General features: G+C 42.7%; 1 protein-coding gene across 1 annotated transcript in view; it reads right to left on the bottom strand.

Annotated features, from left to right (window-relative positions):
- The window catches only part of LOC130291982 (daxx-like protein), a 55131-nt gene that overhangs the window by 15280 nt on the left and 21715 nt on the right, over nt 1-18136 (bottom strand). The window contains exons 3-7 of the mRNA XM_056541413.1: nt 14461-14528; nt 4222-4251; nt 4072-4101; nt 1001-1030; nt 844-873 (exon numbers count right to left, since the gene is read on the bottom strand). Of these exons, the coding sequence (XP_056397388.1) occupies nt 844-873; nt 1001-1030; nt 4072-4101; nt 4222-4251; nt 14461-14528 (188 nt within the window). The remainder of the gene's footprint in view (nt 1-843; nt 874-1000; nt 1031-4071; nt 4102-4221; nt 4252-14460; nt 14529-18136) is intronic.

The following is an 18136-nucleotide window of genomic DNA, read 5'->3' on the forward strand; positions in this document are numbered from 1 at the left end:
AGGTTATACGGCTTTGTCACGTCGGTCACATTTTCCTATGTTCTTAGTGTCTCACCTTCCAGGAGCCTGCTTGCTTATCAGTCAGCAATGACACATTGAGGGGGCGGGGCTATCATGTCACGACTTCCCGATGCCGGCTCTAGCATTCGGAGCAGTTTGTTCCAAACGCTGAGCAGCGGAGTACCCCTTTAAAGTGGCGGGATAGTTTCTTTGAGCTCAGCGTCAGAGTCACGAAAAATTGTCGATGGGGGGCTTCGGTTAAGTACTTTTTCCTCACAGAATGCTTGGGATACGGTGGCGGAGTTGTGATTTACATTGAGTGACAAGGCTGGCGATTACCTTCTACTGCCTTCTGAGTCAGCGGCTTTAACCTCAGCACAGTTTGTATCTCACGCACTCTGATCAGCACTTTTGGGGGCAATCCTCGGGAATTTTCAGGGCATTCGTTCCGTATGGGGGCTGCTTCCGCAGCCTCTAGGCATAAGGTTCCCCCACATGTCATCCATAAGCTAGGCAGGTGGAAGTCGGCTGTTATTCTACCTACTTACCAAATCCGTATCATGAAATGGCCGATGTGTTCAGATATCTGGTTCTGTGAATCTCAATAAATATATATTAACCTGCACGGTCTTGTTTTTTTGCCCTTTAGAGGTTAACCCTCGATCGGGTTTTTTTTTTTAGCACAGTTCAACCGCTATTGTTATCTCTATGTACAGTTGTTTAATAGTTTTTCTTGCAGGACAATTCCAGAAGTAGATTGGTCAAGTATAAGCCGGTAAGTCTTTACTGTTACGTATTAACCCTGACCACAAATTTCATTGTAAAATAGGAAAGATGGCTGACCTGTAGATCCTGGGGCAGAACTTGTTGAACCTGAAAAATAAAATATGAAGATTGCACTTACAGCACACATATAGGACATATTCGTTACACTCGTATAAAAAACAACATTCATATGATGGGAGAAAAGTAGACTGGGAAGAAAAAAAACATTACTGACCTGAACCTTGAGTTGTTGCTGCGGTTGAGCCTGTAAAATGAATATAAAGAGTTAATTTTCTGGACAATAAATGTTTCAAACCATTGGTCAGCAGGTGGCGCCGCACTCATATTCCTAATTTTGCTTTTAGCCAAGACTTTGGACGAAATGTGCATATGGCCCACTACATGTGTATGGCTTTTTTGTAAAGAGATGATAGAAAAAAAATGCCGCCATAGTATTGGCTAAATAAATAGTTCCATATAGCGCTCACATAATACCCCTATAGAATGCACATGTAATGCCACTACATGAAGTGCTTGCAGGGCACTGCCATACTGCTGTTATAGTGCTATAGAGTACTCGGATAGTACTGACCTATACTGCTCATATTATTTTGCCATACAGTACCAGTGTAGTACTGCAAAATTAATAGTGCAAAAGGTCACTTAAAGGGGTACTCCGGTGGAAAACTTTTATTTATTTATTTTTTTTAAATCAACTGGTGCCAGAAAGTTAAGCAGATATGTCAATTACTTTTATTAAAAAATATCAATTCTTCCTGTACTAATTAGCTGCTCAATAATACAGAGGAAATTCTTTTCTTTTGGAACACAGAGCTCTCTGCTGACATCATGACCACAGTGCTCTCTGCTGACATCTCTGTCCATTTTAGGAACTGTCCAGAGCAGCATATATTTGCTACGGGGATTTTCTCCTATTCTGAACAGTTCTTAAAAAGGACAGAGATGTCAGCAGAGAGCACTGTGCTCGTGATTCAGCAGAGTACCCCTTTAAATAATACCCACAGAATCCCACCAGGCCGTTCACACTTCATACTGTAATAATTCTCTACGGTGATAACATAACAGTTCCCAAATAATACCACAGCTGGCGAAATATAGGTTTAAGACTCTCCAGGCATGCTGGGAGTTGTAGTTGTGCAACAGCTGGAGGCACCTTGGTTTGAAAACACTGTCTTAAGTTAAACAGATTTGTAAATTATTTCTATAAAAAAAATCTTAATCCTTCCAGTACTTATCAGCTGCTATGTATACTACAGAGGAAGTTGAGTTGTTCTTTTCTGTCTGACCACAGTGCTCTCTACTGACACCTCTGTCCGTGTCATGAACTGTCCAGAGCAGAAGCAAATCCCCATAGCAAACCTCTCCTCCTCCAGACAGTTCCTGACACGGACAGAGGTGTCAGCAGAGAGCACTGTGGTCAGGCAGAAAGAAATGTAAAAAGAAAAGATCTTCCTGTGGAGCATACAGCAGCCGATAAGTACTGGAAGGCTTAAGATTTTTTTGATAGAAGTAATTTACAAATCTGTTTAACTTTCTGGCACCAGTTGATTTGAATAAAAAAAAAAAATAATAATAATAATAATTGTTTTCCACCAAAGTAACTCATATTTTGCCAGCTGTGGTATTATTCCGACACTGTTATGTTATCACTGTAGAGCATTATTATGCAGGTACAGTATGACAGTATTATATTATGACAGTATTACACATAGAAAGATCCATATCCGTATTACAATGAATGAATAGCACACCAAATATTTTAAAAAAAGCTATCGGCAGGCAAGGGTTAAGCGGACGGTGGAGTCAGGAAAGAGTTAATAGAATACTGACTGGTACCTGGAGTTGTTGCTGTGGTTGAACCTGTGAAATGAATATAAGGGTTAATTTGTAAGGGTTAAATGATTAAAGGGGTACTCCGATGAAAACCTTTTTTCTTTTAAATCAACTGGTGGCAGAAAGTTAAACATATTTGTAAATTACTTCTATTAAAAAATCTTTATCCTTCCTGTACTTATTAGCTGCTGAATACTACAGAGGAAATTCTTTTCTTTTTGGAATGCTCTCTGATGACATCACGACCACAGTGCTCTCTGCTGACGTTATTATAATAATAATAACACTTTATTTATTGTTGTCCTTAGTGGGATTTGAACCCAAGTCCCCAACACTGCAAGGCAGCAGTGCTAACCACTGAGCCACCATGCTGCCCTTAGCATACATCTGCTATGCATGGTTGCTAAAATGGACAGAGATGTCAGCAGAGAGCACTGTGCTTGTGATGTCATCAGTGTTCCAAAAAGAAAGGAATTTCCTCTGTAGCATTCAGCAGCTAATAAGTACTGGAAGGATTAAGATTTTTTTAATAGAAGCAATTTACAAATATGTTTAACTTTCTGCCACCAGTTGATTTAAAAGAAAAAAGGTTTTCACCGGAGTACCCCTTTAAATAAATAAGTAATAATAAAAAATAAAAAATAAATGCAAGAAATGACCACCAGGAGGCACTGCGGTCTTATTCTTCATTGGTACTCTATCATAATCATACCATCCAAGATTTACGTTATCAATATAATGATCCCATAGGTTAATCATTCTGTATGTGTATTTTATAGAGAAAGGGAGCACACAATCTAAAGAATGCAGTAAGTCAATGACCACCGGATGGCGCTGCACACATGATTTTCTCTAGAAATGTATAGGGCAGTGTTTCCCAACCAGGGTGCCTCCAGCTGTTGCAAAACCACAACTCCCAGCATGCCCGGACAGCCGAAGGCTGTCCGGGCATGCTGGGTGTTGTAGTTTTGCAACAGCTGGAGGCACCCTGGATGGGAAACACTTGTATAGAGTATGTATGGAATGTGTCATGGTTCATAGAATCTATAAGAAAGAGAAAAACTAACCGGAACTTGGTGATGTAGCAGCTGTTGAACCTGGAAAATATATATGATAAGAGATATATGTAGGATTAGATATAAAAAGGCCATTATTTTATAATCTAAATTATATTGTAAACTATAATGATCCAATTATCTATAAGGTTGGGTTGAATTGGGGTTTGTGAAATCCCCTAAAATAGTGCCATACAGTCCTTATATAATCCCACCATACAGTTTCCATATAAACCTGCCGTATAGTGCCCTATATACATAATGGTGGTCTATGGTAGTCTGGGTCGGGGTCTTAGAGTTACTCAATTGTCAGATACGTATTCTCTAAGGGCCCGGACCTGCCTGGGACTCATCGGACCCTATATATATATATATTATTGTAGGAAAGATGGCTGACCTGCAGATGGTGGAGCAGAACTTGTTGAACCTGAAAAAAAATAAGAAGACTGAACTTACAGCACACATAGAAGACGTATACCGGTTACACCTCGTAAAAAAAAAAAATGCAACCGGGAAGTCTGGAAAGGGTTAAAAAAACATTACTGACCTGCGCCTTGAGTTGTTTCTGAGGATGAGCCTGTAAAAGGAATATAAAGAGTTAATTTGATGTACATGAATGCAGTGACCTAGCACGGCCACTACATAATATATGGCGCTGTCTCTTTCTTTCTCTGTTCTTTGTGCATACAGTGGTGATTTTCAGCCTGTTGAAAAACTCCAACTCCCAGCATTCCTGGGCATGTCAGTTGTTGGGACTAATATATATCCATTCATCTCCCAGTCACGAGAATTAAATGGTCTCTAGGGGGCGTGGTTATGCCGCAGTGGGTGGATAACAGGGTGGAAGGGATTTACTGAAGTAATACTATCTGTACATGCACTGCAGCATAGCCACGCCCCCTGCAGACCATGTGACTTATGACATATTGTCTCTTACTGCATGGAATCCTGGGAAAGGTCAGAGACAACAGTGATTTAAAAAGACTTGCGCTACAGCTTCCACTTCCGGATGTGGGTCATGTGCATGAAAACGGGACAAAGTGGCGCATGGAGGTAATAGAAGCAAAATACACGGTATTATAACTTGGCATTATGGGCTTAAAGGCTGTAGAAAAAAAAATACTGGAATACCCCTTTAGGGTGGGGTCACACAGAGCACATACAAAGCGTATTTTATGCTGCAGATCTGTCGACGGTGGTCACAAGAGCGAGCTCCCTGCTGCGGCTTGGTAGCTCAATGTGTCTGCTACTAGCGGATTTCACACTGCACATCTGCTACGAGCAGGCATTGTGTTTACAGTGAAAAAATCCACCGATACGAGCGGACATGCAAAGATACCGACCGCACCAGGGAGCTTGCCCTAGTGACTGCTGTTGGCGCATCTGCAGCATGAAATACGTTGTGGATACTCTCCCTACCCTTAAGGAGAGTGTCATAAAATTGTGTGGAAACTTATAGGCCATTTATGCTCCACTGGGAATTCTGGGAAGAAAGGATATGCAGAGCAGCTCTCACATCACTTTTCCGAGGGGTTTTCCCCTTAAAAGTCAGTATTTACTCCAACTAGGAGTCTTGGAAACGGACTGGGAATGTAAGCCATGTCAGAGATCTCTCCAAAAGGAGATAATACTCATCTGCAGACAGCAGTTTTGGGGGTTATTGCCCTTCGTCAGTACAGAGTAGAGTCCTAGCGTGCTAGTGAGAGGAGTATCATCATAGAGACTAAGAAGGGATAAGTCTGTCCAGTCCATGTGAATGAGGAAGATTAATTTCTCAAAGAAGAGACGAATCTCGGGGTGCTTAGCTTGATATCCAGCAGTGTAATATAGACTTACAGATATCAGCTGAAATCGAGAAAATATGTTTCTTGTCATTTTCTCATGGTATCCTTATGTTGTCAGGAATAATAACTAATAGGCTCCAGAGGGGTAGGTTGGTGTGTCCCTTTCAGATGACTAGTGTTACGCCGAGCGCTCCGGGTCCCCGCTCCTCCCCGGAGCGCTCACTACACTCTCGCTCCCGCAGCGCCCCGGTCAGATCCACTGACCGGGTGCGCTGCGATACTGCCTCCAGCCGGGATGCGATTCGCGATGCGGGTGGCGCCCGCTCGCGATGCGCACCCCGGCTCCCGTACCTGACTCGCTCTCCGTCGGTCCTGTCCCGGCGCGCGCGGCCCCGCTCCCTAGGGCGCGCGCGCGCCGGGTCTCTGCGATTTAAAGGGCCACTGCGCCGCTGATTGGCGCAGTGGTTCTAGTTAGTATGTTCACCTGTGCACTCCTTATTTATACCTCACTTCCCCTGCACTCCCTCGCCGGATCTTGTTGCCATTGTGCCAGTGAAAGCGTTCCCTTGTATGTTCCTAGCCTGTGTTCCAGACCTCCTGCCGTTGCCCCTGACTACGATCCTTGCTGCCTGCCCCGACCTTCTGCTACGTCCGACCTTGCTTCTGTCTACTCCCTTGTACCGCGCCTATCTTCAGCAGTCAGAGAGGTTGAGCCGTTGCTAGTGGATACGACCTGGTCACTACCGCCGCAGCAAGACCATCCCGCTTTGCGGCGGGCTCTGGTGAAAACCAGTAGTGACTTAGAACCGATCCACTAGCACGGTCCACGCCAATCCCTCTCTGGCACAGAGGATCCACCTCCTGCCAGCCGGCATCGTGACAGTAGATCCGGCCATGGATCCCGCTGAAGTTCCTCTGCCAGTTGTCGCCGACCTCACCACGGTGGTCGCCCAGCAGTCACAACAGATAGCGCAACAAGGCCAACAGCTGTCTCAACTGACCGTGATGCTACAGCAGCTACTACCACAGCTTCAGCAGTCATCTCCTCCGCCAGCTCCTGCACCTCCTCCGCAGCGAGTGGTCGCTTCTGGCCTACGACTATCCTTGCCGGATAAATTTGATGGGGACTCTAAATTCTGCCGTGGCTTTCTTTCCCAATGTTCCCTGCACTTGGAGATGATGTCGGACCAGTTTCCTACTGAAAGGTCTAAGGTGGCTTTCGTAGTCAGCCTTCTGTCTGGAAAAGCTCTGTCATGGGCCACACCGCTCTGGGACTGCAATGACCCCGTCACTGCCTCTATACACTCCTTCTTCTCGGAAATTCGAAGTGTCTTTGAGGAACCTGCCCGAGCCTCTTCTGCTGAGACTGCCCTGCTGAACCTGGTCCAGGGTAATTCTTCCGTTGGCGAGTACGCCATACAATTCCGTACTCTTGCTTCTGAACTATCCTGGAATAATGAGGCCCTCTGCGCGACCTTTAAAAAAGGCCTATCCAGCAACATTAAAGATGTGCTGGCCGCACGAGAAATCCCTGCTAACCTACATGAACTCATTCATCTAGCCACTCGCATTGACATGCGTTTTTCCGAAAGGCGTCAGGAGCTCCGCCAGGATATGGACTTTGTTCGCACGAGGCGTTTTTTCTCCCCGGCTCCTCTCTCCTCTGGTCCCCTGCAATCCGTTCCTGTGCCTCCCGCCGTGGAGGCTATGCAGGTCGACCGGTCTCGCCTGACACCTCAAGAGAGGACACGACGCCGCATGGAGAATCTCTGCCTGTACTGTGCCAGTACCGAACACTTCCTGAAGGATTGTCCTATCCGTCCTCCCCGCCTGGAAAGACGTACGCTGACTCCGCACAAAGATGAGACAGTCCTTGATGTCAACTCTGCTTCTCCACGTCTTACTGTGCCTGTGCGGATATCTGCCTCTGCCTTCTCCTTCTCTACTATGGCCTTCTTGGATTCCGGATCTGCAGGAAATTTTATTTTGGCCTCTCTCGTCAACAGGTTCAACATCCCGGTGACCAGTCTCGCCAGACCCCTCTACATCAATTGTGTGAACAATGAAAGATTGGACTGTACCATACGTTTCCGCACGGAGCCCCTTCTAATGTGCATCGGACCTCATCACGAGAAAATTGAATTTTTGGTCCTCCCCAATTGCACTTCCGAAATTCTCCTTGGACTACCCTGGCTTCAACTCCATTCCCCAACCCTGGATTGGTCCACTGGGGAGATCAAGAGTTGAGGTCCCTCTTGTTTCAAGGACTGCCTTAAACCGGTTCCCAGTACCCCTTGCCGTGACTCTGTGGTTCCCCCTGTAACCGGTCTCCCTAAGGCCTATATGGACTTTGCGGATGTTTTTTGCAAAAAACAAGCTGAGACTCTACCTCCTCACAGGCCTTATGATTGTCCTATTGACCTCCTCCCGGGCACTACTCCACCCCGGGGCAGAATTTATCCTCTGTCCGCCCCAGAGACTCTTGCTAGGTCTGAGTACATCCAGGAAAATTTAAAAAAGGGCTTTATCCGTAAATCCTCCTCTCCTGCCGGAGCCGGATTTTTCTTTGTGTCCAAAAAAGATGGCTCTCTACGTCCTTGCATTGACTACCGCGGTCTTAATAAAATCACGGTAAAGAACCGCTACCCCCTACCTCTCATCTCTGAACTCTTTGATCGCCTCCAAGGTGCCCACATCTTTACCAAACTGGACTTAAGAGGTGCTTATAATCTCATCCGCATCAGAGAGGGGGATGAATGGAAAACGGCATTTAACACTAGAGATGGACACTTTGAGTATCTGGTCATGCCCTTTGGCCTGTGCAACGCCCCTGCCATCTTCCAAGACTTTGTTAATGAAATTTTTCGTGATCTCTTATACTCCTGTGTTGTTGTATATCTGGACGATATCCTGATTTTTTCTGCCAACCTAGAAGAACACCGCCAGCATGTCCGCATGGTTCTTCAGAGACTTCGTGACAATCAACTTTATGCCAAGATAGAGAAATGTCTGTTTGAATGCCAATCTCTTCCTTTCCTAGGATACTTGGTCTCTGGCCAGGGACTACAAATGGATCCAGACAAACTCTCTGCCGTCTTAGATTGGCCTCGCCCCTCCGGACTCCGTGCTATCCAATGTTTTTTGGGGTTCGCCAATTATTACAGGCAATTTATTCCACATTTTTCTACCATTGTGGCTCCTATCGTGGCTTTAACCAAAAAAAATGCCAATCCTAAGTCATGGCCTCCTCAAGCGGAAGACGCCTTTAAATGGCTCAAGTCTGCCTTTTCTTCGGCTCCCGTGCTCTCCAGACCTGACCCATCTAAACCCTTCCTATTGGAGGTTGATGCCTCCTTAGTAGGAGCTGGAGCGGTCCTTCTACAAAAAAATTCTTCCGGGCATGCTGTTACTTGTGGTTTTTTTTCTAGGACCTTCTCTCCGGCGGAGAGGAACTACTCCATCGGGGATCGAGAGCTTCTAGCCATTAAATTAGCACTTGAGGAATGGAGGCATCTGCTGGAGGGATCAAGATTTCCAGTTATTATTTACACCGATCACAAGAACCTCTCCTATCTCCAGTCTGCCCAACGGCTGAATCCTCGCCAGGCCAGGTTCTCTGTTCTTTGCCCGGTTTAATTTTGAAATTCACTTTCGGCCTGCCGATAAGAACATTAGGGCCGATGCTCTCTCTCGTTCCTCGGATGCCTCGGAAGTAGAACTCTCTCCGCAACACATCATTCCTCCTGACTGTCTGATCTCCACTTCTCCAGCCTCCATCAGGCAAACTCCTCCAGGAAAGACCTTCGTCTCTCCACGCCAACGCCTCGGAATCCTCAAATGGGGTCACTCCTCCCATCTCGCAGGTCATGCGGGCATCAAGAAATCCGTGCAACTCATCTCTCGCTTCTATTGGTGGCCGACTCTGGAGACGGATGTCGTGGACTTTGTGCGAGCCTGCACTGTCTGTGCCCGGGATAAGACTCCTCGCCAGAAGCCCGCTGGTCTTCTTCATCCTCTGCCTGTCCCCGAACAGCCTTGGTCTCTGATTGGTATGGACTTTATTACAGACTTACCCCCATCTCGTGGCAACACTGTTGTTTGGGTGGTCGTTGATCGATTCTCCAAAATGGCACATTTCATCCCTCTTCCTGGTCTTCCTTCAGCGCCTCAGTTGGCAAAACAATTTTTTGTACACATTTTTCGTCTTCACGGGTTGCCCACGCAGATCGTCTCGGATAGAGGTGTCCAATTTGTATCAAAATTCTGGAGGGCTCTCTGTAAACAACTCAAGATTAAATTAAACTTTTCTTCTGCATATCATCCTCAATCCAATGGACAAGTAGAAAGAATTAACCAGGTCTTGGGTGATTATTTACGACATTTTGTTTCCTCCCGCCAGGATGATTGGGCAGATCTTCTACCATGGGCCGAATTCTCGTATAACTTCAGAGTCTCTGAATCTTCCTCCAAATCCCCATTTTTCGTGGTGTACGGCCGTCACCCTCTTCCCCCCCCTCCCTACCCCCTTGCCCTCTGGTTTGCCCGCTGTGGATGAAATATCTCGTGATCTTTCCACCATATGGAAAGAGACCCAAAATTCTCTCTTACAGGCTTCATCACGCATGAAGAAGTTTGCTGATAAGAAAAGAAGAGCTCCCCCCATTTTTTCTCCTGGAGACAAGGTATGGCTCTCCGCTAAATATGTCCGCTTCCGTGTTCCCAGCTACAAATTGGGACCACGCTATCTTGGTCCTTTCAAAATTTTGCACCAGATCAATCCTGTCTCTTATAAACTTCTTCTCCCTCCTTCTCTTCGTATTCCTAATGCCTTTCACGTTTCTCTTCTTAAACCACTCATCATCAACCGTTTCTCTCCTAAACTTATCTCTCCCACTCCTGTCTCCGGTTCTTCTGACATCTTTCCTGTTAAGGAGATACTGGCCTCCAAAAAGGTCAGAGGAAAAACCTTCTTTTTGGTTGACTGGGAGGGCTGTGGTCCTGAAGAGAGATCCTGGGAACCTGAGGACAATATCCTGGATAAAAGTCTGGTCCTCAGGTTCTCAGGCTCCAAGAAGAGGGGGAGACCCAAGGGGGGGGGTACTGTTACGCCGAGCGCTCCGGGTCCCCGCTCCTCCCCGGAGCGCTCACTACACTCTCGCTCCCGCAGCGCCCCGGTCAGATCCACTGACCGGGTGCGCTGCGATACTGCCTCCAGCCGGGATGCGATTCGCGATGCGGGTGGCGCCCGCTCGCGATGCGCACCCCGGCTCCCGTACCTGACTCGCTCTCCGTCGGTCCTGTCCCGGCGCGCGCGGTCTCTGCGATTTAAAGGGCCACTGCGCCGCTGTTTGGCGCAGTGGTTCTAATTAGTATGTTCACCTGTGCACTCCTTATTTATACCTCACTTCCCCTGCACTCCCTCGCCGGATCTTGTTGCCATTGTGCCAGTGAAAGCGTTCCCTTGTATGTTCCTAGCCAGTGTTCCAGACCTCCTGCCGTTGCCCCTGACTACGATCCTTGCTGCCTGCCCCGACCTTCTGCTACGTCCGACCTTGCTTCTGTCTACTCCCTTGTACCGCGCCTATCTTCAGCAGTCAGAGAGGTTGAGCCGTTGCTAGTGGATACGACCTGGTCACTACCGCCGCAGCAAGACCATCCCGCTTTGCGGCGGGCTCTGGTGAAAACCAGTAGTGACTTAGAACCGATCCACTAGCACGGTCCACGCCAATCCCTCTCTGGCACAGAGGATCCACCTCCTGCCAGCCGGCATCGTGACAACTAGTTACAGAGGTTCTGATTTCTTTCCAGAAATTGTCAATAAGGAAGAAGAACCACATACAATGAGGTTAGTCAGTCTGGGGAAACGTTGATCTGTAGTCTTTCTGCACCCAAATAAGCTGAATGAGTTAATTTGTAGGCCACTTTCCAGCAGCAGCTGTTTGCAGTGCGGATAATACATCACCAGTAGTGACGTCCAGTAGGACATTGGCCCAATAAGACACACCAGGCCACACCAAAAGTCTAATGTGCGGCTGAGCCAGCTGTAGTAGATGGTTATCTGGTGTGGTTGGAGTTGTCTGGTGGCAGTCAGGCTAAGGAAGGGGTGATCCCGTTCTTTGCCCCTGATGTGTCGGACTTCTTTGTAAATTTAGCTTTAAGCTTGTAAGTAGTAGCAGGGATGGGGGCGAAATATATCGTATTTTGTCTTCAGCTCTTTACATGTGTATATGGGCTTTTGTGAGATGTCTAGCCAGACGATGAAGATCTGCCAGTTTCCATGTATTGAATATGAGGAGGGGAATTTTGGAGTCATAGTCTGAAATGAGTCCTAACACTAAACCTTTTATTTTTTATTTAAATAAGTCCAAATTTCTGTGTTGAATAGCAATATTTTTTTTTTAGATAATATACTGGCACCCTGAAGCTGCCACTAGGGGGAGCTGAGAAGCTTAATGCATACTGTTTATACATGAACTTAATAATAGCACAGTATACTGTATACTCCTCAGTTCTTTATAGTGATTGCTGCAGGCAGACTGTATAATGCTAGTCTAATTATAGCTAACCATATGAATGCGTGCAAGTTTCTCGCCCAGTGATGTGGGCAACAGATACATTAACAGGATGACCACTTGATGACATTGACCAGTCTTAAAATGACAACAGATTGTTTTCTGACACTTGTCTAGTTGGAAAAGAGTTAATAAATGTCCTAGACGGGACTGATGCCTCAACCTCTACTTCAGTGGTTTCATAAATATTTATGAAAATATTAAGTGGTTGCCCATTGAAAGAAACAACCTGTGTATGGTGTCAAAAAGTATAAGAAAGCAACTTACTAATATATTGTTTTTAGCTTTTTAGCTACAGCTATTTTCCATATAAGATTCTCTCTCTCCCTCTCTCTCTCTCGCGACTTAGTCTGCCACGACTAAGAGCCATTTACGACTCAAAACGCGTAGGTGTATCATGTGTGTCTTTTTAATTTCCATGGATATCCTTTGGTTTTAACTATATGAAGTAAAAGTGAAGTTTTCATCAATTTTTTCACCATCATTGTTTGGAGCAGCTGGAGGCCCTTGCTTTTTTGCCCTCTTTGATGTTCTCCTGGAAACGGCCTGCCTGCCCTGCTCTCCATATCTGAAGTTAATTTCCAGTCTTCTACCCTTCTGTTGGTGAGCTGAGTCTTATTCCTTTTTTCTACTTTGTCAATGCAGAGGCCTCCCTTTTTCTTTCCCCAACCATCCTGTCAGCATGGTACGAGACCAGTAATGTGAAGGGGGAGCTAGTATTACCGCTCATTAGATTTATGACTCATTAGATAAGGCAGCAGGGAGCCCATTCTGATAAAAACTTCTGTTTCTGAGAGGTTTCCTGCTGCCTTATCTATTGAGCAGTAATGGAGAAGGGATTGGAGCTCTCTGCATTGAGAGCCTGTAACGTGACGTCATAGCCTACAAGCCAGCCAGCACAGCTAATATGGAAGATCTCGGCACTATGGCTAATAACATTATATTAGTAATTTGGTTTACTATACTTTTTTGATACCATACACAGGTTTTTTGTTTCACTGGACAACCCCTTTAAGAAAAATATTAGGGAACAAGGCCAGCATCTACATCATAAGCAGGTGAAAGAGCACATTTGGCTTGCATGAAGGATTTCATGGGACCTTAAAGCCCAATACACCTGGAAAAGGCCATGTAAGCTAACTTAATAATGATAAAACAAGTTTTTTTTAATTAATATTGGGGAACAAGTTTAAAACTTTTTGTGCCACTTGTTAAGGAGTTTCATGCCAAAATTTTGGAGCAAACAATAATGCTCTATTTTGAAAGGATTTTAAACTGAAAAGAACAAAAGTTTGCATGATGCCCTCCAGCATTTCAAAAGTGGTAAGTGGTAATTTAGTCTGGTTTATGGAACATTTTAAAAAGATTTACATGGAAACTACCTTTGGAATGGTGTAAAAAAAAAAAAATAAAAAAAAAGTTAAACAAATAAAATAGAAAAATCGATTTTTTTCTACTCTTTCACATTTTTACATTTTAACAATGTCATTGAAAAATACCATCATAAGTATTTTCACACTCTTTAATTCTTTTTCAATGGAGTCCGAATGTACTATCTAGTGTCGCTTACTTTGAACTGTAGGCCTGTTTGGCTTTGTTGCTTTGCGGTACTGAGGCAAACTGCTAATTTTTTACTCTGAATTTCCAAAATCACTGTAAAAATTGTGCAATTTACAGTAATTATGGAAATAGTGGTGAAACGTGCTAATTTTATCATGATTTCGGTCATTTTACATAAAATCACAGAAAAAACATCTTGACATAACCTCTGGTCTCTGAAGAAGGCAATAATAATTTCTCACCTATCTCATAATTGGAATTTCTGCGGTGGAAACATATGCTCGGAAATTCCGCCGTGTGCGCGGTGCATCAGAATCCCATTGAAAACAACAGGTCTCTGCTGCAACAGAATTTCCCAGCTGAATTTTTCTACCGGATTCTGCTCCTAATTTTCATCATGTGAACATGGCCTAAGCAGGTAACCAACATCCATGTCCCCCATTACTAAAAGAAAGTGACCCCTTCACTTATCTCAACATTGCAGAACTTCATATGTTACTTTTAGTATTTTTCCATATTATATTAAAATCGAGTCTGGATTATGTAGCATCTCCCTTATTACAAGGTTGTTAGAACTTTATATAGTGATATCTTCTTACCTACAGTGGTTTGAGCCGACCCCCGTCCTGTGCAAAAAACAAGAGAAATTAATGACATTTAAAATACACTCACTATTACTGTCATTTGAATCACAGTATGAGGTGCTCTACACCGGCATTTATTAGGGCACATTTCTTGGCAATGTTTGGTTACATTAATTGCCCTATACTGCCTTCTATGTACAAGAATTTAAAGGACATCTGTAATGCATGCATTTTACATATTCCTGTGCCCGGGCTACGAAAATAAACAAAATAAACTTTGTCTCACCTTCCTACGTTTCCCCGTTCTTCCGGTACCGGCCTCACGGTTCTCCACTTCCGTCCTCTTGCTGCTTCCTGGTGATGGTAACATCACAGAGCCGTCAGCGTATCACTGGCCGCATCGATGTCCCGCCTCGGCCGGTGATAGGCTGAGCGCACTGTCATGTAAGGAGCCGGCCAGAGCTCCTTACATGACAGTGCGCTCAGCCTATCACCGGCCGAGGCGGGACATCGATACGCTGACGGCAAGAGGACCGCAGTGGAGAACCGTGAGGCCGGTACCGGAGCAACGGGGGAACGTAGGAAGGTGAGTCAAAGTTTATTTTGTTTGTTTTCGCAGCCCGGGCACAGGAATATGTAAAATGCATGCATTACAGATGTCCTTTAACTACCATAATACTGCCTCTTATGTACAAAAAAATATAACTACTATAATACTGCTCCTATATACAAGAATATAACTACTATAATACTGTTCCTATGTACAAGAATATAACTACTATAATACTGCTCCTATATACAAGAATATAACTACTATAATACTGCTCCTATGTACAAGAATATAACTACTATAATACTGCTCCTATATACAAGAATATAACTACTATAATACTGCTCCTATATACAAGAATATAACTACTATAATACTGCCTCCTATGTACAAGAATATAACTACTATAATACTGCCTTCTATATACAAGAATATAACTACTATAATACTGCTCCTATATACAAGAATATAACTACTATAATACTGCCTCCTATATACAAGAATATAACTACTATAATACTGCTCCTATATACAAGAATATAACTACTATAATACTGCCTCCTATATACAAGAATATAACTACTATAATACTGCTCCTATATACAAGAATATAACTACTATAATACCGCCTCCTATATACAAGAATATAACTACTATAATATTGCCCCTATATACAAGAATATAACTACTATAATATTGCCCCTATATACAAGAATATAACTACTATAATACTGCTCCTATATACAAGAATACAACTACTATAATACTGCTTCTATATACAAGAATATAACTACTATAATACTGCTCCTATATTCAAGAATATAACTACTATAATACTGCCTCCTATATACAAGAATATAACTACTATAATACTGCCTCCTATATACAAGAATATAACTACTATAATACTGCTCCTATATACAAGAATATAACTACTATAATACTGCTCCTATATACAAGAATATAACTACTATAATACTGCCCCTATATACAAGAATATAACTACTATAATACTGCTCCTATATACAAGAATATAACTTCTATAATACTGCCTCCTATATACAAGAATATAAATACTATAATACTGCTCCTATATACAAGAATATAACTACTATAATACTGCTCCTATATACAAGAATATAACTACTATAATACTGCTCCTATATACAAGAATAAAACTACTATAATACTGCTCCTATATACAAGAATATAACTACTATAATACTGTTCCTATATACAAGAATATAACTTCTATAATACTGCCTCCTATATACAAGAATATAAATACTATAATACTGCTCCTATATACAAGAATATACCTACTATAATACTGCTCCTATATACAAGAATATAACTACTATAATACTGCCTCCTATATACAAGAATATAACTACTATAATACTGCCTCCTATATACAAGAATATAACTACTATAATACTGTCTCCTATATACAAGAATATAACTACCATAATACTGTCTCCTATATACAAGAATATAACTACTATAATACTGCTCCTATATACAAGAATATAACTACTATAATACTGCTCCTATATACAAGAATATACCTACTATAATACTGCTCCTATATACAAGAATATAACTACCATAATACTGTCTCCTATATACAAGAATATAACTACTATAATACTGCTCCTATATACAAGAATATAACTACTATAATACTGTCTCCTATATACAAGAATATAACTACCATAATACTGTCTCCTATCTACAAGAATATAACTACTATAATACTGCTCCTATATACAAGAATATACCTACTATAATACTGCTCCTATATACAAGAATATAACTACTATAATACTGCCCCTATATACAAGAATATACCTACTATAATACTGCTCCTATATACAAGAATATAACTACTATAATACTGCCTCCTATATACAAGAATATAACTACTATGATACTGCCTCCTATATACAAGAATATAACTACGGTACTATAATACTGTCTCCTATATACAAGAATATAACTACTATAATACTGCCTCCTATATACAAGAATATAACTACTATAATACTGTCTCCTATATACAAGAATATAACTACTATAATACTGCCTCCTATATACAAGAATATAACTACTATAATACTGCTCCTATATACAAGAATATACCTACTATAATACTGCTCCTATATACAAGAATATAACTACTATAATACTGCCCCTATATACAAGAATATAACTACTATAATACTGCTCCTATATACAAGAATATAACTACTATTATAGACTGCTCTATAAAGCACATATCTGACCCCTGACATCGTATATGGTGTGTATGTCCTATTATACAATTACTATTACTGTTATTATAATCACAGTATGAGGCGCTCTACACTGGCATTTATTGGGGCACATTCCTTGCCAACTTCTGGTTGTATTAATTGCCGTACAAACAAGAATTGTTTTTTTATTAGATGTGGAGCACTGTGTGGCGGCCTCGCTGTAATTACATGCCCGGGCCCTTGTTTGTTGGCATCCGGTGCCCTCTGTAATTACTGACATGTTGTTTTTATCATTGTTCCTTATTGTACAGCCAGTTATACAGCGGAAAGTTATGGGAGTCAAGTGAGAGCAAGAACAACAATAGAGCAATTCCTAAAGGAGACCCCTAAGTTTACAAGCTATAGACTTATCACATAAATACAACCGCTATCCACATGGCCTAGTAGTCCTTTTAGATCCCTCTTTGTATGTCCTATGGCATTTCTACTATCAACACTGCTCGATTTCAGGGGAGGAGCAATCATCTAAAGCTATAAAAAAATTAGGTTAGAATTCGAGAGTCATAGAGGGAAGCCTATGAGGTCCAAGAAGTTGGGCACCAGCAGAATTGCTTCCAAATTGTAACACTCCAAAAAACAAGCCTAATAGATGTTCTACCTTAAAGGGGTACTCCACCGGAAAACTTTTATTTTTTTTAAATCAACTGGTGCCAGAGAGTTAAACAGATTGTAAATGACTTCTATAAAAAAAAATCTTAATCCTTCCAGTACTTATCAGCTGCTGTATGTTCCACAGGAAGTTCTTTTCTTTTTGAATTTCCTTTCTGTCTGACCACAGTGCTCTCTGCTGACACCACTGTCCATTTCAGGAACTGTCCAGAGTAGGAGCAAATCCCCATAGCAAACCTCTCCTGCTCTGGACAGTTCCTGACATGGGCAGAGGTGTCAGCAGAGAGCACTGGTGTCAGACAGAAAAGAAATTCAAAAAGAAAATAACTTCCTGTGGAGCATACAGCAGCTAAGTACCGGAAGGATTAAGATTTTTAAATAGAAGTAATTTACAAATCTGTTTAACTTTCTGGCACCAGTTGATTTAAAAAAAACAAAAAAAATACCGTATTTTTCGCCGTATAAGACTGGGGGGGAAAAGTTGGTGC

Source organism: Hyla sarda, chromosome 9 (assembly GCF_029499605.1).
Source record: "Hyla sarda isolate aHylSar1 chromosome 9, aHylSar1.hap1, whole genome shotgun sequence".
Classification (NCBI taxonomy): domain Eukaryota; kingdom Metazoa; phylum Chordata; class Amphibia; order Anura; family Hylidae; genus Hyla; species Hyla sarda.